This window comes from Leuciscus leuciscus (genome assembly GCF_965113295.1).
Source record: "Leuciscus leuciscus genome assembly, chromosome: 20".
NCBI lineage: Eukaryota > Metazoa > Chordata > Actinopteri > Cypriniformes > Leuciscidae > Leuciscus > Leuciscus leuciscus.
Window position 1 is genome coordinate 14,131,277 of NC_138744.1, and position 25,524 is coordinate 14,156,800.

The window sequence follows — 25,524 nt, forward strand, 5'->3', positions numbered from 1 at the left end:
TGGAGTGCCTTGCAGTAGAAACTGTGACAAACACTACTGTAAAGAAGTTATCTGACAGCAATGCAGGACAGATAATTCAAATTACAGCCTCAATATGTGACTGTGACACCGGTGCTGATGATATCAAATTAGCACTGCCCCGGGTTCTTATCTCGTGCTGATTTGAATCAATGACTGCCATAAAACTGCTTATAATGTGACATAACATATAATCATTCTATGCGAATATTTTGACATACAGAATGCCTGAATGTGTCAGAGCAGGTGGTTTTTACCGTCGTCCTGGTTATTATGCGGCCACAGATGAATGTGGGAGGTGGGTGATAGGTAGTCACATCATCATGATGTGACTTTACAATACAAATTATATCGTATTACTGACACCTGCCCTGATGAGTCAGAGCGATATTGTCATATGAGCTGTTTTGGAAAATGCCACGTTTTCGGTGCAGAGTGCAGCCACATTACTGACACAATCTTCCTCGCAGAGAACATCAGCATGGAATCCACACAGAGGGCTGATGAGTAAACAAACCCACAGCTCTGAATACAAACACCTCCACATATGCGCACGCACACACACATAGGTAATCTTAAGGGGAATGGGAGCGTGTAATCTATGGTAATGACAGCCACCCACCCTGTGTGATGGAGTGTTCCCAGGCCTGACGAACAGAGCTTCTCATCAGTCAGGATGCTCAGGCATTACTAATGGATGTGAGGGGGCAGAGAGTCACACCAGAATGATTATAAGTGCAATACTTTAGAGTGATGTGCGAACAGAAATCTTCCTCCTCATTTGTATAGGGATCAATGATAGATGAGATGAAAACACTCATAAATTCCAGTCTGAAGAAGAAAAAAAAGTGATTAACTTGTAATAAAGTTCTGATGCACTTTAAAGAACAACATGATGTAACTGGAGCTAAAAATACACTAATTAAGTTGGGGCACAAAATAAATGAAAGGAATACGTGTGTGTGTGTGTGTGTGTGTGTGTGTGTGTGTGTGTGTGTGTGTGTGTGTGTGTGTGTGTGTGTGTGTGTATACATTCTAAAAACAATGGGTTTTGCTCATGAAAGCAGCACACATTTATTTAAACTCTCATATTAAAGGGTAGTTCACTTTGAAATTAAATACCCGCGGGCGGGTATAGATATATACAATAGATGTCGCCTTGGCTACGGTTTCGCAGTAGCCAAGGCGACATCTAGTGTATATATCTATACCCGCCCGCGCTCTCAGATCACTTGGACGTGGCTGAGTTCAAGAGGTAAAAACGATATAAAAACTGTTCATTTTCTCACACAAACCGCTCGTTTCGTGTCTTAGGCCATCAATGTGTACTTACGATGGGGAATTGTTTAATTTGGACGACGGGGAATTGTTTAATTTGGACTCTGTGCATGCTCTTTGAGATAATGACCATAGACCTGCATTATATGACTGACAGACAAGAACGGTTTGACCTAAAAATATCAAAATTGAAACTACTGCGGAAAAAAAGACACCAAGGATGCCCTTGAGGTAAGCTAAAACATACCAAAATTTAATTTCAAAGTGAACTATCCCTTTAACACTGCACAAGTGCACAAGCAGAAGCGTAGGTGCAAGTAGAGCTTTAGCGCTCAGCCCATTTTTGCCACGCATCATGAACTAAACTCAGCAGAAAATGTCCAAAATGCACTATAAATATTTTTACCAGCACAAACTTTTACAACAGTGTTGTCACAATATACTGGAATTTCTAAGCTCGATAAAATACCTTGAAAAATATATTAAATCACATTTTTGATACCATGAGGGAAAAATGCCACAATATTGAGAACATCAAATATAAACACTAAAGTTAATTTTCTTTTGAACAAAAAGTATTTTCTTATTAACTGAAACTCTGCTGTCTGAGATTCCATAGGCCTGATAGCTCTTAGTGGGATTTCATAATAATAATAATAACATCTTCGCTTGCGAGAGTTAAACCCTCCAGCTTGTATTTTTGGAAGAAAACTGCAGGGAGAATTATGTGATAAAAAGGGATGCAGCAATATTACAATTATGGCCAGTACAGATATTAAAATATTAAATTTTAATTTTAAATGCTGCAAGAGAATTTACAGCATTATAATGTACATAATTAAAATGATAGAGCTTTGAGATTTACTAAATATCAACAGATCTAAAAAATAAAAAACAGAGGAAAGAATAACGTGAACAATTACATACCTATACAATATTGGTACCACTAAATTAATTTTAAAAAATCTGATAATCTATAAGGTGCCAATATCCCTAAAAACACTTTCTGTTGTGTTTAATGCACAAAAACAGCACATTCTATTCAGTAAATCTGACTGAATCTACACACAAACCTAAACCTACACTTTGGCATCTGGATATGTTTCCACGTAGATCAATTATTACCATTTGAGTGTAAATGTGATCCCCCTCATCATTTAAATTAGATTATAGGATTATTACAACAGTTCACAATAGGCAACTCTTTTTTATGATATGATAGCCGTAACGTAATCTGCTGTTACAGTTACACTGCTTTGCTTATATAATGAATGAAAACATAGAATGGATGTGTGTAAACACATTGTAAAAAACATGCTTATGTAAATTGTTGCGTTCAATTCAATAGGACAATTCACGCAGAATGGATTTACGCAGAAATTCATTCTGCCTGTGTTTCATAAATAAGGCCAGATGTGTGAGGGAGAGAATTATTCCAAACTGAAAGTCTAGATGACGGCTGAGTTTTTTCTTGCCAGGTTATTTATCTTAATGAGAAAGTGGTGCATTTGAGAACAGCGCAGAGACTTATCAGATGACTGAAATGCTGAGGCACTGATGCATTATAGGTAGTTTCACCAAAAATGCTGCTTTATGCTTTTTCAGGCTGAATACCCACTGCTGCAATCGCGAGTGAATATACTGTATTGGTGCATGTTTGTATGTCTCAGAGTTAAAGTCAGGGCTGGGAGTGGATTTCACTGTTTTTCCGGAAATTGAGTGATTTTGCCGAAGGCAGTGTGTGTACGGGGAAGTTGGACTCCTCCTTAAAACTAGATTAAAGTCGCATCTCTTCAGCCAGGCATTCATATAATCCTACAGTTCAAACTACAATCCGGCCTCTAGCTCATAAATGCCAGAGGAGAACTGGCCCCCGACTGAGCCTGGGTTCTCCCAAAGTTTTTTTTTTTCTCCATTAGGTCACCTGATGGAGTTTTAGGACACCATTAGGTCACTTGATGAAGTTTTTCGGTTCCTTGCCACTGTTGCCTTTGGCTTGCTCAGTTGGGGATATTTTGGGGATATTTAATTTAATTTTATCAATCAATAAATTCCTCTTGAAACAAACTTTGTTGTATTATTTTAATTTAATACTGTGAAGCTGCTTTGATACAATCTGTATTGTGAAAAGCGCTATACAAATAAACTTGACTTGACTTGACTTGACTCTTGCTTGGTCTTAAAAAACTTAAAAACAGAGAGAAAGCAGCTGGTCTACACACACACACACACACTCAAATCACACACATTTGGTTGTAATGACTGTGTTTGGGTTTATCTGTGTGAGCCTGATGAGTGTATTGTGAATAACTGAATAGCTCATCAGAGGGAGAAAATGTGCGCAACGACACACACATCCACATGAAGAGATCCAATCAACACGGGCACAGACAGAAAAGGGTGAAACTCGCGTTCATTAGACTGAAGAGTGCTCAAAGATTCTCCAACTTGCTTAAATGCTCGGACTCGCCCACTCACACACACACACACACACACACACACACACACACACACCAAAAGAGATGTATACACGCATGTAAGTGTATATCTGATTTAATATTTATGCCTTGCCTTAAGCACTGTTCTCTCTAAATTAAGTTAATCAATTAAAACATAACTCTCAAAGGTTTTCTAAACATGAATAATTAAAAGAATTTAAATCATATCGATTAAACATACATAAAAATAGCAGCTACATTAAGAGAGGCATGCTTTACATAAGTGGACTGGAGTCACGGGGGAAATTGACCAAGAGAGAATCGTGCCCACTGAGAGAGCAGTTTATCTACGTTGTTACAAATCAGGCGACAATGCAAACACATCCACAAATCAGTGCTGAACGCCATTTGCATGGTGCACTTCACCATTGCTACTGTAGGTTGTGGAGAATGTACAGCATGCGTTTCAGGCATCTTACTGTTTAAAATGCCGAAAGTGTGTTCACTACACTGCACGTCTGGATACGTGCCCAGTTATAATGCTCTTTCTCATTATTTTTTTTCATCATTTTATAAATAACTCCTGCCATGATCAATAGAAAATGTAAACAAACATCTTTCTTGAACCTTTTTCTGTTTACCATCTGCTTTCCATGGGTAGTAATTGCGCAATGTTAATTGTGCCAGGCAAATAGCCCAGAGTTTGTGAATAAGAACTAATCTGGACAGAACGGAAGCATGTTTGAGGAAAGCATGACAATGTATGAAATAATAGTTTTTTAATCAAAAACAATTATTTTTAAATCGATCTGTCTACTGAACATTTAAACAAAAAAGGTTTGCATGTGTTTATATTATTTCATACATAACATAAATTACATAATAAACATGAAAATATAATATAATAAATATAATATAATAAAAATACACATACTGTAAATATAATTTCCCAATTTTACGGTAAATATGATTATTTGCCATTAAAAGTGGCAAACAGTCAAATAGTCATGGCTTAGTGCTTCAGTCTATACTGGACCTGTAGATGTGAAAAGGGCTAAATGGGAGCTGTATGGTAAAATATTTTGTACACAGATATTATCAAAGCAGCGAGTCTGGCGGATTGTCAAGAGCTGGCTTCTGGCCACATAAGAATTCTTTTGCCTCATTATTTTGGTTATTCATGCTGTTCAGATCAAAGAACCCCCCCACACACACGCAAACAAACAAACAAACAAACAAACAAACAAACACATAAACCTACCTATTCACTTTCACACTTATGCATAAGACGTTTGCACAAACAGGATGTCACCTAAATCCATTCAAGCTGTAAACAAGAGAAAATATATTGCCCCAAAGCCCAAATGCCATTCAGAAACAAACTTCGTCTGGACCCTGAGCATTTCTGTGGAGTGCAGAAGACAGCGACTCTTCCGACCTTCTTACTTCAAGCATGTACCGTGTCAACAGACACACAAATGCATGCACATGTCAAAACAAAACATACACGCTTTCCTGCTTGCTTCTTGATTCCATTCAGAGGAGGGTTTCCACAGGTGTGCGCATCCTAAACATACCACTGTTTATTCTCATGGTCAGACGCTGCCACTTTCTGTTTGCCCTTGTCGACTGACCTCAGTCCAAAAACATAGAATGTAAATAAATAATTAAACTGACTTAGAAATGAGGACAGAACTGAATATATAAAACACACAGACAAAAACAGACATGCAAAGAGAGAATATCACACCCTCCAGGATCCTGCTGTCACCGTAACCTTGACCCCATGAGTTTGACTATGCCCGAAGCAGTGCATTGTGGTCTAGTGGATGCCTCCAAGTCAGCATGGATAAAAACTGTGAGTCATTCTCTTATCGCTGCAAACTGCTAATGTATTATACTGCCTAATGAAAGCTGGAGGGAATCAGCAACATGTAATAAAACAACACCATAATTAAACGACTAATGAGGATACAAATATATTAGATATATGAATATTGGCCCAATTTAGGAACTGTTGCTAGTTGAATTAGCTCACACTTGCTGCAAAGTGAGTTAGCTTTGTCCATCTGGGTCTTGCAAACTACTAAAAACAAAAACACTTGGACAAGGTTTATTTCGATCTATTTTGAACATGATGCACATATTAATTACATTTACAAACTCTGTATTGTATATTTAACAAGTAATCTTTTTGATGCCAAGACTTCCAAATATGACAAGTTCCTTGCAAGTGAGCCCCTTTCTAAAATATATTAAGGCAGGTATAATTAAAAAGCAGTGATTAAAACACACACATGTTGTGTGAGAAAAAATATTAAGTGTGATATAACCCAGGAGCACTGGAACAAAAACATGCCCGTGGAGACATTTCTTCAAAATGATATATTACAAAGCTGAGAAAAATATGTTCTAAAAATGTTTTGCTAGCGTTCCCATTAAAGTAACACTTTATAATAACTTTCATTAATAAATCATTAACAAACATTATATAATGCTTAACAGATCATCAGTTCATTTATATTCACAAAGAAATATGAGATAATGTGCTTGTTAATGTTTACTAAGAATGATATGCTTACAAATGTCTTTACATTTTCTATTCATATGATCATGCACTTCTTCAAATCTACAAAAGACTTTTACAGATGTTATACAATTATTAAAAGCTTTTTTGTTAATATACATTTGAATGCTAACACGTCATTAAACTTCAATTCTAATATATTACCTAATGCACTTTTTCACGTTTACAAATGTACAATTGCAAAAAGTTGTTTGGTAGTTATGAGTGATCCAGACAGTAAATTGAACAATATGGACCCACTTTATATTCGGCGCACAGTCACATAGAGCCGAAGCACAACCAAAACAATGTTCTTCCACAAAATGAATGCAGTTTTGTTTTTAACAGTTAGAGGGCCAACAGATACATAGTGTACCTTTAATTAATATCTTAAATGAACATGTTAATTTTGAAAGCCATAAAAATACATTTTGTAAAATTAATACTCCATGTTTTTGGTGGTTTTAACATTTAATTATATCTTGTATTTTAAATAATTGCACTTAATTGCCTCTACAAATTTCTACAAATCAATATCCCAAAACACATATTAAAAACATTAAAAAAAATACTTTCTTTACTTTTACTTTTATTTACAGTTTATAGATCATATGCTTCTACTATGTTTTGTACAGTTCACTTCACTCACAAGGTAATAATAAAAAAATAAAAACAATTGTCAGACACCCATGTAGGGACGTCATTACACACGTTTACTATCACAGTTCATAATTACAGATGTTACTGGAAGCTACAGCAGCCAGTTGTGAGTCTGGTGTGTTTGGGAGGGGGAGGGGGAGGGTAAGGGGGGATTTAAAGAGGGGTTAATAAGAGGCCAAAGAAATTAATTACCTGTGTTTACCTTTGTATATTTTAATAGAATTCTTTCTTCATCATGCTGTTCAGACAGGATTGTGATTAAGGGCATGTCTCACACACACACACACACACACACACACACACACACACACACACACACACACACACACACACACACACGCACACACACACATACACACACACACACACATACACACACACACACACACACACACACACACACACAATAAGCTTTGAGATGAGAAAAATGAGATAGAAATGGAATCAGAGTGCTAAGTGTGTTGAGCGGCAAACAGGACAGCTGTATAAAACCTGCAATCGTGCATTCAATCTCTGCAGCAGATCATAAATCCAAGTTATGATGAATGAAGGAGCTTAATAACACAGTGTGAAGTGGGTAATGAGGAGCACTTCTAATCATATAGTTTATAATCAACAAACAGGCTGCACACATTGAAGCTACTGCCGAAACTTGTGTCAATGCAGTTCATCTGAGGGCAACCCTGTTCACTTATGCAATTAACACAAACAGGAGATTTCCTAAGAGACTGTTTGAGTGCGTTTTGATTAGATTAATAGAGACTCTCATTTAGCAGCATAACATCAGGAGAGTTTGCTTACTCTTTTCCGGTCACATTTTTCTTTATGGGCAGGGGTGGGGAAGACAATCCAACGCTCTGGGCAAAATAGGAATATGCCGCCCCCTACGTTCAAATTATTAAGATAAAAAATGCCAATGTATCACATGTTGACCTTATGTTGACTTTACAGACAGGTGTAATGAATTAGTTGACTCACAATTTAAAAGAGGACCTTTTTTGCTTTGGCTGCTGCGAAGATTACTCTTGTTATCCAATTTGCGACAGATTTGGTCCTCAAATGAAATTCAGGCAAATCCATTCAAACGATTTAGTGTTTACATGAATAATAAATAAAGTGATCGGGTTAATGTGCACGTCACAAGCTTCAAATCGGAATAAATTTTTTTTTTTTACTTGCTCACACTGCATGAATACAGATCCATGTATTCGCCCTGAACCGTACTGTACGATCCACACTCCAATCCAGAAGGGGGGCGTGCACGACAATGCAACACTGTTTGCTACCAGTAAAAAGCTCAGAAGAAGAAGAGGCGATCAATCGGTATGTTTACATCTCTCAACCAGTGTTTCAACTGCGGAAAGATATCAATAAAACAGCTTGATAATAACATCTCCCTTAGAATTACATTTGCCTCAGGCATTTAGTGTCTACAGCAGGTTAGTTCGCTAGAGAAATTAACTCTAGAGAGAAGCATTTCATATATGTGACCCTGGATCACAAAACCAGTCTTAAGTAGCACGGGTATATTTGTGGCAATAGCCAACAAAACATTGTATGGGTAAAAATTATCGATTTTTCTTTTATGCCAAAAATCATCAGGATATTAAGTAAAGATCATGATCCATGAAGATATTTAGTAAATTTCCCACCTTAAATATATAAAAAAATTATTTTTTGTGAGTGGATGCAGCACAATCGCCTATAGAAATGGACAACTTTAAAGGCGATTTTCTCAAAATTTCGATTTTTCTGCACCCTCAGTTTCCAGATTTTCAAATAGTTGTATCTTGGCCAAATATTGTCATATCCTAACAAACCTAATATCAATGGAAAGATTATGTATTCAGCTTTCAGATGAAGTATAAATCTCAATTTAAAAAAAAAATACACATAAGACTGATTTTGTGGTCCAGGGTCACATATATTCATTATATTTACTTAACCTGTTAGTAATGTCTTGATTAAATAATGTATACAGTATGCTTAAATAAATTTGTCATTAAAAAAAGTTATGACAACCATAATTATTATATTTAATGCAAAATTTGCCTTTTGTGCAATTTACAGTGCATGTATTTTGTTATTTGAATGTTATTATTAGGCTATATCTAAAAATAAATAATAACTGAATTTAATAATTTGAGCTCTTTTGTTAATTGTAACCTTTAATATTATAGTTATATGTAATTAAGGGCTCACTATATAGTTTACAACATTAGCTAAGATAGATTTTTTTTTAATTAATAGAATTTAAACACATCAATATTTGTAAAAAAAAAATTTAAAAATATATAGTTTAATAAAAAAAGAAAAAAGAAGCAAATTTGTGTTTAGTTTACTCCCTCCTGCTGTACCAAACCAGTACCGAACTGTGAATTCAATGTACGTTCCGACCATCATGTTTGTGTACCGTTACACCCCTAATATATATATATATATATATATATATATATATATATATATATATATATATAGGCCTATATATATACAGATTTGGTAATCTATATATATACAGATTTGGTATATATATATATATATATATTTTTTTTTTTTTTTTATATATATTTTTTTTTTTTTTACACACTAGTTAAAACATTTGGGGTTGGTAATATTTTATATGTTTTGCATTTTTGTACTGTCACTATGAAAATATTAAACTGGTTACCAGCCAAATGGCAAGCAATTCCATTTTATTTACTTGTAAAAAACGATTTTAGAATTATATTTAATTTTGTATAGACTTCCGCCATTGAATTTCCAAGCACATTTAGTCAGGATGCTTAATGGATAACAGAGCAGAGATATGGTAATTGATGAAGTAGTTAAACTGATGATTAGTGAGACTGTAAGATTTTGTGGTGCTTGCTGTGACAATGCAATTACTGTTCCCTACATGTACTAATAATCACTGAAATATCTACTGAGGAAAAAGGGTTTCCTCAGAAACGTGTGCGATCTTAAAAACAGCTGCTGTGAAGTGTCCAGGGAGACAAAACGGTTTTGCTGGAGCAGGGAATGTTTGGGATTGGCCCAATAAATTGAAGTGTAGTTTATTTTGGTGTCTGCAAGAAGGAAGGAAATGCATGAATATTTCTGCTATTAAGCAGCACTAGCTCTTATTCTACTGTTTTATAGGAGGTGAAAAACACAGAGAATGAGCCTCCCTCCACTCTCAAAATGTCAGAGGAATATTATTTTGTTTCCGCTGTATTAAATTTAGCCCATTACAGCCTTATCAGCTGAATAAAATTAGCTTGCTTGTTGTACCATCACTGTATTCCTCAGCTTCTCACTTTTCTTTCTTCATCGCCCACTAAAATACACACACAGAAAGAGAGAGAGAGAGAGACTCTCTCTGGAGAAATCTTCTAGTTCATCGAGTACATCAGCAACTGTATTGACAGTGACAGGTAGCATAACTCGTATGAAGACCTCTCTTTAAGTTTGTTTATTGCAGGTTACTGTGTGGCTAAATGTCAGTACACCCTGCCTGAAAAATCTCCAGGCTTTAATTAGTACTCTCAACAGATGGCTTCTCCTCCTCAGCTTTGTACTCAAAATTAGAGCTCCACACAACATCTTCATGCATACAGTCACAACAACACGCATTGTGATTCACAATACAGTATTTTATCTTCACACGCAAATCAAGAATAAAAATACATAGATTTGGAAGAAAAAGAGTAAGTTGAGATGTAAGCATACTAGGGATACACAATATATTGGTACCATATACATTACCACTCTTAGAAAAAGTTTCAGTGTGGTTCAATATAGAACCCTAGGGTTATTGACTCAATTTTTAAGGATCTATTTATGCCAAAAAAAGGTTCCATACAATGAGAAATGTCTTAAATGATTACATAATACCATCATGTTCAATGGTTATTTAAATTTTTTCTAGTGATAAAGTATGTTTGAAAGTTGTTTAATACATCAAATGTAATTAAAATGTAATTAAAAACAAATTAAAACTAAACTTCCATAATGAAAACCCTTAAAAGGTGTTGTACATATATGAAGCGCCTGAAAGAACCGTTTAAATTTCTATACTGTATAGAACCTTTTCTTCTAAGAATGGCAATATTCAGGATGTTTTAAATAAATTGGAATCAGTTAATATTGGATATTTAATTCTGCATTCTCATTTCTGCATTAGATTACTTAAATGTAAAAAAATGTTATCTAACGCTCACATAGGGCCCTATTTTAACGATCTGAGCGCATGGTCTAAAGCGCAGGGCGCAAGTTCACTTAGGGCGTGTACGTACGAATCCACTCTTGCTAGTTTAACGAGGGGAAAAATGGTCGACGCGTCAGGCGCATGGTCTAAAAGGGTTGTCCCTATTCTCTTAATGAGTAATGGGTGTGTTTTAGGGATTAACGTGCATTAAACCAATCAAAGTCTCATCTCCCATTCCCTTTAAATGCCAGTTGCGCTCGCGCCATGGCAGATTCGCTATAAACATGACGGAATTTGATAGTGGAAAGACCGAACGCGTCTCCAGAGCGCAAATGGAACTGCTCGTGCGCGAGGTAAAAGTACATTGTAATCCTTTTAATTGAAATATTTGGCATGTTTGTGTGCTGCTGTGTGTCCCTGTTTGTTTAATAAGCAGAATGTACGCGCGTTGTGGACTTGCCTATAGGCGCACATTACTAACGCGCTCTTTAAATAACAAAAATAAATAAATAAATAAATATTGCCTATTGATTTTAGGGGCCCTATTTTAACGATCTGAAACGCAAGTATCAAACGCGAAACGCAAGTAACTTTGTGTGCGGATCTCGGGCGCTGTTGCAAATTGTATGCGCGTTGTGCACACGCTACATTATGGCCAAGCATGCGCCCTTAAAATAGCATCTGAATAATGTGCCACTGACTTTAGACTAGGTTTTTCCTGGTCTGTGGCGGAATTGTTTTCTGGAACTGCAAAATAGCACCAGGGAACGTTTGCGCCAGAGTACACCACCTCTTTTTGTTGAACCGCCCCTAGGAGCGCAAGTTCATTCCCTAATTTACCCACGTGCATCTGTCGAGGGAAAAGTCCGCTATGCATCGGGTGCAAAATAGGAATGATACATGTGTCGGTGTACAAGATAGGGCCCTAGACCAGGTTCCAGTTGGTCAATGGTGCAGTCTATTTCAGTTGCCTCAAAATAGCAACGTGCCAACAATGCGCCTGAACACACCTCGTTTTCAGACCAGCACACCCATGGGCGCGCACAGATGGGCGCAAATGCATTTGCTATTTAAACAATGTGGCGCAGGACGTAAAAATGGTAACTGCGTCGGACTGAAACTAGCAAAAAAAACTTGCATCGAGCTTGGCGCTGCATTGCGCCAGGTAGATATGGCCCTTAATGTTAATCTTTAAAAACACTAATAATAATTCATAACGCTGTTAAATGTGATCTAAAGTAAATCTCTAAATTAATATACATTTTTCATACTGTCTTGTTGTGATGCCTAAATTCACCAGTAACATTTAAAACAACTGATTTTTTAAAATATATTTATTTAGATGAAATAGCGTAGAATTTTTATATATTGTATACCAGTCGGCCATGACCTGGATATTTTTTGGTGGCACAATATATTGCCCATTGTGTTTACATAAAAATTTATGTCATCAACATTTTGGCTTTAATCCGAATGAAAGTGGAGAGCCAATTAACGTAAATGAGCCAGTAGTTCAGTAAGCGCTGTCTGCAGCTTTGTCAGCACACACTACAACAATTCTGAAGTGGTTATGCTGTTATGTTTACCTTGTTCAGAGGGGTCAGTGCACTGCATTCTGTTGGTTGAAAACTCATTCCTGTTGGTTACGGTTATTATGGCCCACACAAAGTTTGTTATTTCAGGTTTTACCATCTTTCTGGCCACATTTGGTCCCCACAATGGTCCTTACAGAGCTGACACATAGAGTCCAGCTCCAGCCTCTGAAGGACTCCTTCTCTCATTCTTACCCAATCGTTAGATACAACAAAAAATGTAGTCTATCAAAAGAATTGCACAACCTCCACCTTCACCTCTGACAATGTTATCCCCATGACAACAAACCCACTGAAGCAACTCACTGTTAAAATGACTGCAGTACCCGGCATCCCAACTTCACTTACACCAAGAAAATCTTTTTACTCAACACAAGAGCACACAGCCTCAATCATATCAGCACAAGAAAAGTAAAAATGTGGGATTTGTCTCATAAACATACACTATCATTCAAATGTTTGTGGCTGCTGGTTGATTTGAATGTTTTTGAAACAAGGGACCCTATTTTAACGATCTGAAATGCAAGTATCAAACGCGAAACGCAAGTAACTTTGTGGACGGATCTTGGGCGCTGTTGCTATTTTACCGGCGGGATAAATTACTCTTGCGCCCGTCGCAAATCTAAAATGGGTTGGTCTGAAGTAGCGTCATTATTCATAGGTGTGGTTTGGGCGTAACGTGAAATAAACCAATCAGAGCGACATCTCACATTCCCTTTAAGAGCAGGCGCGCTTGTTCCATGGCGGGTTGCTATTATAACGGCGGATTTGCCAGGCGCGCGCCAGGAGCGGTTCACAGCCGAGGATACCGACGTTCTCGTCAGGGCCGTAAAAGACAGAGAAGTGACATTGGGGATGTGGGAAACCCACCCAAATTAGCTTTGGTTAAACAGGCGTATAATAATTTGGATAAATGTGTGAGCTAGATTTATGCCTATTTTTTCACATCTTCATGAACACAACAATGATTTCCCTCGTGTGTTAATATTTTTCCTTGTAATAATGTATGATTTGCAAAAATGAAAACTGCTGCTTCTGTGTAGATGAGAGAATCAAAGTTTATGCACGTTGTGCACACGCTACATTATGCCCAAGCATGCGCCCTTAAAATAGCATATGAATAACATGCGCAATGTGCCACTGACTTTAGACTAGGTTTTTCCTGGTCAGTGGCGGAATTGTTTTCTAAACCTGCAAAATAGCACCAGGGAACGTTAGCGCCGGAACACGCCTCGTCTTTTCGCTTCACCGCTCCCGGGAGCGCAAGTTCATTCCCTAATTTACCGACGTGCGTCTGTCGAGGGAAAAGTCCGCTGTGTGTCGGGTGCAAAATAGGAATGATAAATGCATCAGTGTACAAAGTCAATTGCGCTGGGTGCAAGATAGGGCCCAAGGTCTTTTAGTCAAAAAGTAAAAGTTTATTTATAAAGCACTTTTTTAAAAACAGCAAGTGTTTATCAAAGTGCTGTACACTACACACATATCCCATATCAATGATACAAACAGTCAACAGCACAGAATAAAACAATAAGACAGCTCTCACATAACATCAAATGCCAAACTATAAAATAAGTTTTTAAGCTAGTTTTAAAAATAGCAAGTGTTTGAGCCTGTCTAATGAACAGGGGCAACCTATTCCAGAGCATGGGAGCCGCCACTGCAAATGCTCTGTCACCCCTGCTCTTCAACTTTACCCGTGGGACAACTAAAAGCGAATGATCAGCAGATCTAAGTGCTCTTAGTGGAGCATACAGCTTGATCAGGTCAGAAAGATATTTAGGTGCAAAACGAAAGTTTTTCAAAGTCTTTTAAAGACAGGAAAGATTTCACCTTGGTTAGTTGTCTCAATTGAAAAAAAAACTAGTTACTACCGAGTTAATCTGTTAGTCCAGTTTAAAATCACAATCAAAATAACACCTACATTTTTTACATAGGGCTTCACAAGTGGAATCAATTCACCAAGGTCCAAATGTATGGATTCATAAGTGCCTCCCGGCGTAAACAACATAACTTCTGTTTTATTTTCATTAAAGCTAAGGAAATTTAGTGCCATTCAGGCCTTAATTTCCTCAAGACACTGCAATAGAGGCGTTAAATTGCAAGTATCTTTTCGTTTCAAAGGCAGATAAATGTGCGTATCGTCTGCATAACGATGAAAAGAAATTCCAAATTTCCTAAAAATATGTCCTAAGGGATATACAGGGAGAACAAAATAGGCCCCAAAATGGAGCCCTGGGGGACCCCACACGTGAAAGAAGCCGTTGAGGAGGTAAAGTCTCTGAGACGAACTGATAAAGTTCTTTCGGACAAATAGGATCTAAACCATGCCAACACAGTAACCTTAATACCAGCACATTGTTCTAAGCATGTAATCAAGATCTTATGGTCTACAGTATCGAATCTAGCCAAAAGGTCTAGTAAAATTAAAAAAGCACAGTTCCCTGAGTCAGTAGTAAGTAACAAGTCATTGAAAACCTTCAACAGTGCAGTTTCTGTACTACAGGTATGTAAGGATTTAAAACCAGACTGAAACACTTCATGAATTCCATGTAGATCTAGAAATGAATTCAATTGTCCAAATACGACCTTCTCCAATAGTTTGGACAGAAACGGAAGTTTCGAGATAGGTCTAAAATTAGCAAAGACAGATGAATCCAGATTAGATTTCTTGATTACTGGTTCCACTGCTATCTTATGCGATGGCAAAGCTCAAAAGTTGGCAAAGCTCTTATGCGATGGCAAAGCTGAATTTTCAGCATCATTACTCTAGTCTTTAGTGTCACATGTTCCTTCAGAAATCATTCTAATATGCTGATTTGGTGCTGAGATGGATCAGTGGATTGAAATGATAACTTTTAATGATTTTCTTGTTTATCAGCATTGCATTCATTCCTCAAATAAAGCTTATCATAAACCATTGTTCTTAGAAAAGATTGTTCTTAGAAAGATGGAGAGGGAACAAGGCACCTTAGAGACGGATGTAAACGTGTTCCTCCCCCCCCTCCCTCTTTCTCTCCTCTAGACCCATTTAGAAACACTTACAGGCCATTAACAATCATTTCCTCTGATTAGAATGGCTTTTGAGTGCCTGGACAAATTGCTTTCAAACATGTTACAAAATCCTCAGGCCATTTAGACTGAGTTTGCCGGTACCCAGCAAGACCCATTCTGTCATTCTCGCCAACCTTGTTAAAACAGTGTTAGGCTGAGATACTTTGAGCTGCGTCAGCCTCAAGCACTCTCTCCCTCTCTCTCTTTCTCATTCTATCTTCCACCTCACCTTTCTTTTAATTCATTGCATAATTACAGTAAGTGAGGGCCATTAATGAACATCCAATTCTGCCTACGGTTTGAAAACAATGTGGATTCTTGTCTATTGTTACTTCCTCCCACGCTATGTCAGGATTTTTTTCGGATTAAAAGCAGAAAGACTGGAGGCACAGGAGACCGCTGCTATGTGCCGCTGTGTGCCTGCAAATGTAGGATGACCCGTTTGATTAATTAGACTCTCATAAAGCTTTTAATCAGTTAATCGGGCAAATTAGCATTGCAGAAATGACCCACAAATGTGTTTAAGTGAAAAGGGTCCATCATTGTGTGTTAAGTAAAGTCTGTGCACTGTGTATTTTTCTGCACAGTAAGCCGAAAGGAGAGAGTGATTCATTAGCCTTCCTGTGTGATTAGAGTTCCCCGGCCGTGTTAACGTCAGGACAAGCCAACACAAAGAGTTTCAGACAGGCAAACTCAGAGGACGGCTGTGGCCAGGCCTGGGGCTGAATATTAAACGCCGCCTGCTACACTCCATTAGCACAGCAACAGCGCTAACGCTCCTCAAAAAGAGCTGAGCTAAGTACAGCAGTAGCCACTCATTACCACAACAGCCGGAATCATTAGTAAGCCATTTACATTGACAGACAGTGAGAAAAATAACAAATAAAGTATCAAATGAACCTTTAAACTTTCAAAATAACATATTATTAAGCCAAATAATAGCAATAGCTGTAACATAACATAAATACTGTAGCACTAAACCACATAATCACATGCCAAATGAGATATCAAAGCTTCCAGACTGAGTAGCCTATATTTGGGATGTGTTGATTTGCTTGTGCATTGAGAAGTAATCGTTAAAAATAAACATACTGATTGGCTTCAGCAATTTGGCTTCCATTGTATCATCCAGGTAATTGCTGCACATTGGTTGTGGTTGAGAAGATTCCCCCCTTTACATAGGCGCTTTGAGTACTGAGAAAATCGCTATAATGTAACTATTTATTATTATTATAACTGACATTTTTGGTCCCCATGTGGAAAACAGCTTATAAGTGACGTTTTTTGAAAAGTATAAATGCAGAAAGTTTTCTTTGATGGGTAGGTTTAGGGGTATGGTTAGTGTAAGTGGATAGAATATACAGTTTGTACAGTATAAAAATCATTATGTCTATGGAAAGTCCCCATAAAACATAAAAACCCAACGTGTGTGTGTGTGTGTGTGTGTGTGTGTGTGTGTGTGTGTGTGTGTGTGTGTGTGTGTGTGTGTGTGTGTGTGTGTGTGTGTGTGTGTGTGTGTGTATTTAACAGCCTCAACTCAGACACATTTAAACAAGAAACTACTACAGTACGCTCATTAGTGTGTGTTTAAAGTGTGCACTTGGACAACTGCCTCTCCACATGACAGCCCTACGAGGCCAAAAGAAACTTATGAGCACCTGCTAGTTTTTGTTAATTAATTTGTTTTATTTGGTACAGTGTCAAAATGCAAGTTGTGGCATCACAGATAACAGTTTCTTTGGCAGCTCTTAACTAGAAAGCACAGAGTGGAATTATATAAGTCGACTGGCAGCGGTTCAAAAGAATTCAAAATCTAATATGCAAGTAGCAGGAATAGTAAACTCAATAATCCATAACTAAAGCCTATAGCAATAAAATATCCTTGTTAACTTAGAAAGCATTAGGTAGCCGGTGGTTTTCAAAACAGCCTGACATTTCCTGACCATAAGGCTCATGAGTCATTAAAGTCATCTGACTAGATAGGTAAAACATGAAATGATGAAATAAATAACATTTTAAGATATATTTAAAAAGAAAAGTTATTTTAAATTGTAATAATATTCCACAATATTTCCGAATATTATGCATACAATAAATAAATACAAATAAATGCATAAAATGCAATCATAGAGACTTAATTTAAAGACTTTGAACCAACCTAAAGCAAATAACAGAAAATTATACCTCTTCAATAATTGTTCATTCTTCGTTATGAAGAAAAAGCTTAACTAATAGCAAAAATCCAAATGAATTGTATACAAATCTAAAAACATGCTCATCATAGAAGACAATGTTTGTGTGAATTTGTTCATTTTGAATAAATAGATAGCCTCACTTATAGCTCCCAAACCAACCATATTCAAAGCACACAAATCCATGAATAAATGCCACTTTATCTCAGCTGCAGCCAAAGCAAACCGACAAGCCCCTTACCTAACGCAATAGCTGCAATGTTTTAGAACTAATTAAACTCACTGCCTTCACATAAATTGTGCATTTGTGTCTCACTCATGCAGGCAGAGCTATCAACATATGCCTCTTCAGTAGTATGCATGTTTTAAAAATGTGGTGGGAGTTGGCAGTTTGGAATGCAAACTGGGTCTCTGTTGCAGCTCGACATCAAACATCCACACCACGTCATGGGCAATGGAGTGAGAGGGAATAACCCAGATACTGAGCGAGTTCAGCTTAAGATCTGCTTGGAGCCTCTCCACATAAAGTGGAGATGGAGCCCCATAAGACGAGCTTGATGGTACTGGGTGAACCACAGTGCATACGAACAGGTGTTGACTGCTGTAGCGGAAAGCTGATCCACATAAGTACTCTGGGACATCTCACTGAGACTGAGACATTCCAGTTCAATGAGTTAAACAGGAGACTCAATGATGGGGAACATTTCGGTAAGGTTTAGTTTTGTTCTTAAGGCTACACCACAGGAAACAAGGGAAGTTTCAGCTGTTTTGCTGTTCTAAAGAGCAGAATCTGTAGAATCTCTCATTTATGACAATATATGCTGGTCTGGAGAGGAGAGAAATTGGATTTAAAAAATGATCAAGGAATATATAAAAATTATATTCATACAAACAATGACTATGCGTGAATACTTCTCTTAGGATGAGCATGTTTTAATTTCTGAATTAAATTCATTTTAATATTTTTTGAGGCATAAAGTAAAAAATTTCAGGATGATACAGGTTATTAGGGAAAGGTTAGTTATAAATGTTAAGTGGTGACTGAGACTCCCCAAAAAACTGATGTTTATGAATGTTTAAAAATTATATTTCCGAATGAATAATTAGTGAATTTCTTTATTTATATTTTTTAAGTAAAAATAATTTCAAAACATTTCAAAAATACATACTTGATGGTTACACCTCATGACATTTTTATAAGAAACTTTTCTTTGAAAATGGTAGGCCTATAAAAGTTTTTTGGAAACATATGAAGCCACAATAAAGACAAAGAGTAAATGTCTAAGAACCTGGCACATCGGGTTTTAAATAGATTTGGAGGGTTGGAGCTAAACTCTGCAGGACACTGGCCCTCCAGGACAACCTGCCAACTTTGCACCAGTGAGGTGCCCTCTAGTGCTGGGATAGAGAACAACTGGAGCATGACATGCTTGTTTTGAGTGTGTGCTGGTGTACAGTATATATAGGTGATTATTATAATTACCACCAGTGTTTCTTCCTTTATAACAGACAGCACTTCCTATTACTAAACCAAAGCATATATCTTTTGTTAAATGAGAGCAGTTTCCATACATATTTATGCTTATGGAAGTTGCCATAACAGCACCTAATTTTCTTACACAAAGCACCACATCAGAGAATGTCAAAATGAACATGTTAAAGGCATTAAGCAAAGCAAAAATGATTTATTGCATAGCTGACTTTGATTGTTAATCTGGATGTGATGCAAGACAATGGGCCGTCAGAGTGGCTGAGAAACTCGAGCATGTCATTCTGCAGTCTGTGTGCATGCCTGCATGTGTGTGTGTGTGTGTGTGTGTGTGTGTGTGTGTGTGTGTGTGTGTGTGTGTGTGTGTGTGTGTGTGTGTGTGTGTGTGTGTGTGTGTGTGTGTGTGTATCCTCCTCATGCTTTGAGTTAGAGTGAACATGGCACTCTGATTTAAGCTGGAGCAAATGCACCCTTCACAACAGCTGCTCTGAAATAACCCATCAAAACCATCACCACAGACCCCAGCTTCTTTCCAATCAGCCCGCACTGTCTGTCCATCCTGTGGGGCGGGCCAAAGTGGAAAACACACACACACACACACACACACACACTTCCCTTTCTCAAGGTACATCAGGTACAAGTCTCAGTTTGCGTATTTATGCCGGCCTTTGATGTGTACAAGTCTTTACAAGCATACATCATTTTCTTGACAGGAAAAAGTCTGGACCGGATGCAAAGTTTAGGCACATAACCCAGTATAGCCCAAATTAAGCGTATGAATGGAGCGGGAATAATACTGGCTGAGAGGGAAATGGCAGGTGAAACTCTGCTCTCATGTCTTGTTTCTATCTGCTCCATTATTGCTTTAAGCACTAAACATGTCCTTATATATCCTTAATTTACCTAATTATATAACCGCTAATTAGCTGCATGCTCTATTTGAAGCAACAAACAACAAAAGGACATTTTAAAGTCATTCAAACTCTATACAACTATAATATCACATGTGGAAGAGGTCCACGAAGCCCTGCAACGAATTCCACATAGCCTACTTACGTATGATCGGGAATTCGGGATTCACCAGCAGTTCGGGATAAAGTACAACTTCAAATATGACAGACATCTCAGGAAACAGTTTTATCTGCTTTACGATGTATTAGGCCATCAATGGATTTCAGTTGCTGCAGCTTGTAAGCACCCACAGCAGAGTTAACCTAGCACCAGAATAGTGCTTGAGGTCAAAGTTTAACATACAGCTCAATTGTCTGAGCCCAACAGTGGAAGACTTGCCATCAAGCGTCAGGGGTCTGCGTTCAAACCACAAATTGGCTAAAGCCACCAATGCCTCGTAGACTCACAAGCCTGACATTTGAGATATGCAGTGATGCTTAACACATTACATACATAAAATGTATCATCCCTGCAACATAAAACAAAATGCTTATAGGATTTTGCATTCGAATGCAGTTTACAAGTGAAGGTCATGTTGATGGCATGAGTTTCATAGATCATCAAATCCTCACCTGTGCAATAATATATTTCATTCAAAGGTGTTCCCACTTATATGGCCAACAATAAAGTATAGCCTATGTCCAGATTTTACTTTCACTTGTGTTTTATAAACATACTTTTTTAAAGAGATCTGGAAACTAAAACACAAAAACAATCCAAACGAACAGAACATGCTAAATGAGTGGCTAATAGCGAATCGTGGTGATATCGTTAATAAACAATAACGACTATTTTACCGGTGATTCGCCTTCGCTTTTGCATAGCGGACCCCGGAAAACTCCTTTGATGCTCCGGTAGTGTCCATTGCTTAGGTGCGTGGAGCTGATCACAAGGTAGTAGCACGCCATCCGGTCCAGCGTCACCCATGAGCGGGCTCCAGGGACGGCCAGGCGAGCAAGTTACTTTGGAGAAGATCTCGCAGGGTTACACCGAGTGGAAGTAGACAGAGGACGGTCTGCGAGCGCCGGTCCGATCGCTTCAGTCAGTCCTGGACGTCGTTACGAGGACACGCCGATAAAAATACGAATCTGCAAATCGGAAACACTGTCCCACACTTCTGTCACATCCTCTGTCTGTTTTCCTCTACAAGAAGAGACAGGCACCTGCTCTCCAGCCCAGACGGATGTTACTGGATTTTGCTCTGGAGTTGCCAGGATTGTTCAGTCCCACAGACTCAAACGTTTAGCATTGTTTATATCCAATACAACAAGAAACACTTCAGCTGAGGTCATGTCCTCTCAAACACCCTCCAAAAAGTCACGCCTGTAGAGTGATGTAAAAAATAAACATTCTAGTGCTAATTCAGTAATGTGGTACTTTTAAATCTGAGTAATGTTTCGCGTGATTTCAATTGACCGGTCAACTCTCTCACGGATTTGCTCTGCTGGATGTCCGATCGCATATGCTTTTTCCCCTGTGCCGAAACGAACCGCGCTTAGCTGAGTCCAACTGAGTGTAAAGCAGAGGTTCCCTCTGTTTCTCTCTCTATCTCTCGCGCGCGGCGACTCTCTCTCTCTCTCTCTCTCTCTCTCTCTCTCTCTCTCTCTCTCTCTCTCTCTCTCTCTCTCTCGATTAAGGAGGGATTTGAGGGAGAGTAATAAAGCTTTCAACTGAACGTGGGCAGTTGTTGGCGCTGCCATGCAATCAGTGCTTTAAGAAAACACCTTCATGTGCATGTAAACCCTTTACTATCTACCCATCCATCAGTATACTCATCTACCCATCCATCTATCTATCTATCTATCTATCTATCTATCTATCTATCTATCTATCTATCTATCTATCTATCTATCTATCTATCTATCTATCTATCTATCTATCTATCTATCTATCTGTCTGTCTATCTATCTATCTATCTATCTATCTATCTATCTATCTATCTATCATTAACGTATAGAAACTGTACACTGATTAGGCTGTGAATGGCTACAAGAATTACAGTTTTTCCCAAATCACTTTGGCTCAATTCTCGAATGAGACTTACCTTGTGTACAAGGTGTCTTTAACTATGTACTAACATTTAAATAAATCATTTGATACAAACATTTTGACCAGTGTGGCTCACACAATGAAAAAAAAAACACTTTTTATTTTGGTGGCATTGGGCAATTTACTGAAACATTAACTAGGTTTTGAAGCATGAATTTAATGTTTTGGGTGAGTAATTACATTTTGCAGACAATAGAGTTCTGATGTTCAAGCAAACAGTTGTGACAGTTGAACTTACAGTTTAGAGAATGTTAATACTGTTTTGAAAAATGTGCAAAAGCAATTGAGAAAAACAATTGCAATTGAGCAATAGTTGTGGTAGTCAGCTCAGTGACAAGTCATTTCTTGTTCATTGCAAACATCAGCTATGCAAGCTACAGAAACTATTTAAAGTGCACCTATTATGCTATTTTAAAGGTCCTTAATTTTGTCTTGGAGTTCTCCTACAGCAGGTTTACATGCATCAAAGGTCAAAAAAACACTTTAATTTTCTCATAATATACTGTACATTGCACATCACCTATTTTTTCAAAGACTCTAAACAACTCGTCCGAAGCGCTCCAAAGATTCAGTCTCTTTAAATCCCTCCTTTCCGCGAACCTACTCTGTTCTGATTGGTCAAATGGCCCAGTCTGTTACGATGAAACTAAACGCCCATCACCAAAACTGAACTTCAGCTCCGGGGCCTTCCTAAAGCTCAGCGATTGTACACACTGTAAAGTAACGATGGCGTCGAATTTGCCATGTCAATTAGAACGCGAGTCCAATGATGAAACACTGGGAGAACTAGTTATTCAACGTTGTTCAGTGTTCACGAGCAGCCAATGAAGACCGTATGTAGGCATTATGCAAATTTGTTAAATTGTTACGTGTGAATGTTATGGAAGTGAGACTGGAATAACTGACGACTCATTTTGGCAGTTCAGAATCGATTCTTTCTTTTGGGAGAGAATAACTTTATTTGTCATGCACTTTGATCTTTGAAACTTACATTCACAAACAACTATATTACAATATCTGATTATCTGAAAAGCACAATAGGGGCCCTTTTTGATTAATAATCAAATGTTCATGTTACTCACTAATTAGTTGGGTAATGTTGGGTAATCTAATTTATTTTAGTGTGTCTAGCTGTTAAATTTAGCCTTTGCTCAACACATGGGATAAAATCTGCACAGGCAAATGGCATATTATTACCTCAATTGTATTAAATAACAACAACAACCTTTATTTATAAAGCATATTTAACACAATACAAATTGATCCAAAGTTCTGTACATAGTGCATAGCAGGACTACACTATAAAATAGATTAATTGTTTTTACAGTGTATTTGCCCGAAGAGATAACCATAGCAACAGTACACCACTCAATCATTATCAGAAGAAACAGATAAAACAGTATCATTTTCACTTTATCACTTCAAATTTTCATAAAATATATTATAAAATTGTCAGGGTTTCGTTTAAAAATTGTAATGACAGGCTAGTTATGCTAAAAAGACCATTTAAGGTGACCTTCAACAGAGAGCATGCTGAAAAATTCTTATTAAATTCCATTTATATTCCATTTAAAAATGTCAGTCCTCCTGAAAGTCATTGTATAAACTGCACACTGCCTGATCAGACCCTTAAAAAATGACTTTTTTTGGTGTAACCTAATGCATCCGCAAGGATGATTCAGTCATAAAAAAATAGGCCTAGTATTTTTGGCTCGAATAAAACATTTCAATTACCGGTATGACGTTACCACAGGAAGCACATTTTTAGGTTACTTGACAACAAACTTGCCAACTGCACTACAATAAACTGCCATTTAAAATGAATACTCTCTTGGATTTGCTACAGTAGAAAATTAAAGTAATTTAAAACCATTGGAAAAAGTAATAAGAAGTGTAATGTTGGCCGCAGGGAGAGCTGACTGGTACTGTCCACTGACTGTGGTGCTGAAATCAGAGAATCTCCTCAGGATGAGAGAAACCCTGAAACGATTCATTATACTTAGGGGTAATGAAAGCTATACCTTTTTTTGGCCGGAGGTCTGGAATATAGATGCAAGTCAGCAAGTCTTGACTTCAATAGACTATACTGTGCCATCAGGCAAGGATAATTGCTCATTACGTTCCCTTAAAAATGGTTGAATCGATCATAATGAGCTTTTGTGGAGGTGATGTTTTTTAGCACGCAGACTCAAGACTCTCATTCAACAATACTTGGAATACCCCCCAAAAAAGCACATTTTGCATTGGCTTAGTTAAACAAGGTTTTATCGTATTTGAATAAGGTTTACATCTACCAGATATCACTTGTTTGTATTTGCACAGGAAGCATTTATTTTTCTTGCAGATTACGTTCTAAATTACATGCTTACCATCTGTTGATCACAACAGTCTTATTTGTGAACTTCACAAGTCATTGTGGATAAGAGCATCTGCTAAACACTTAAAATGTAAATGCAACACTATTCATTTCTCTCTTGCTCACTCTCTCTCCAATAAAACGAAATTTTGTGCAAGTATACGACACAAATGTGTTATCATTGCGCACAGGAGTCGCTGAAGTTGCTGTGTAGTTCAGCAGCACTCTGAACTGCTGATGTGCCATTATCTTCAGGGTGAAAATTCTTTTGTGTATATTTCAAAAAGAAGAAATACCAAATACCAATTTCTCATCATGAAAAGATGCCCATGCAATCATTACAAAGCAAAGACTTGTCTGTCATTTAAAAGAAAAAAAGGCTCTTTGAATTGTATTCAGGAGTTACTGGATATCTAATCTTTCTAAGTTTTGCCCCCAGCTGGGGTTTTCGTCTCTTATTCTTTAATTCTCATCCAACCCCTTCACTCTAGCTGCTCTCTTTTTCCTGTCACTTTTTCATATATCCTGATGGAATTATGAAATATTAAACAGACTTTTTTGGTCCATATTCCTGTATTTCTTCAGTTGCTTTGTGTGTTTCTCACTGCGACGCAAAAAGGAGACTGGCATGTCATGACACAAACGCAATGAAACATGCACATACACACACACATAAATAAAGTGTGAATTCTAGGGGT

The 25,524-nt window shown here is 37.5% G+C and overlaps 1 protein-coding gene across 1 annotated transcript in view; it reads right to left on the reverse strand.

Moving 5' to 3' along the window:
- Nucleotides 1-21,988, reverse strand: part of znf804b (zinc finger protein 804B) — a 98,930-nt gene extending 76,942 nt beyond the window's left edge. Inside the window, exon 1 of the mRNA XM_082148749.1 lies at nt 21,219-21,988. Within this exon, the coding sequence (XP_082004875.1) occupies nt 21,219-21,329 (111 nt within the window). The 5' untranslated portion in view covers nt 21,330-21,988. The remainder of the gene's footprint in view (nt 1-21,218) is intronic.
- Between the last annotated feature and the right edge of the window lie 3,536 nt (nt 21,989-25,524).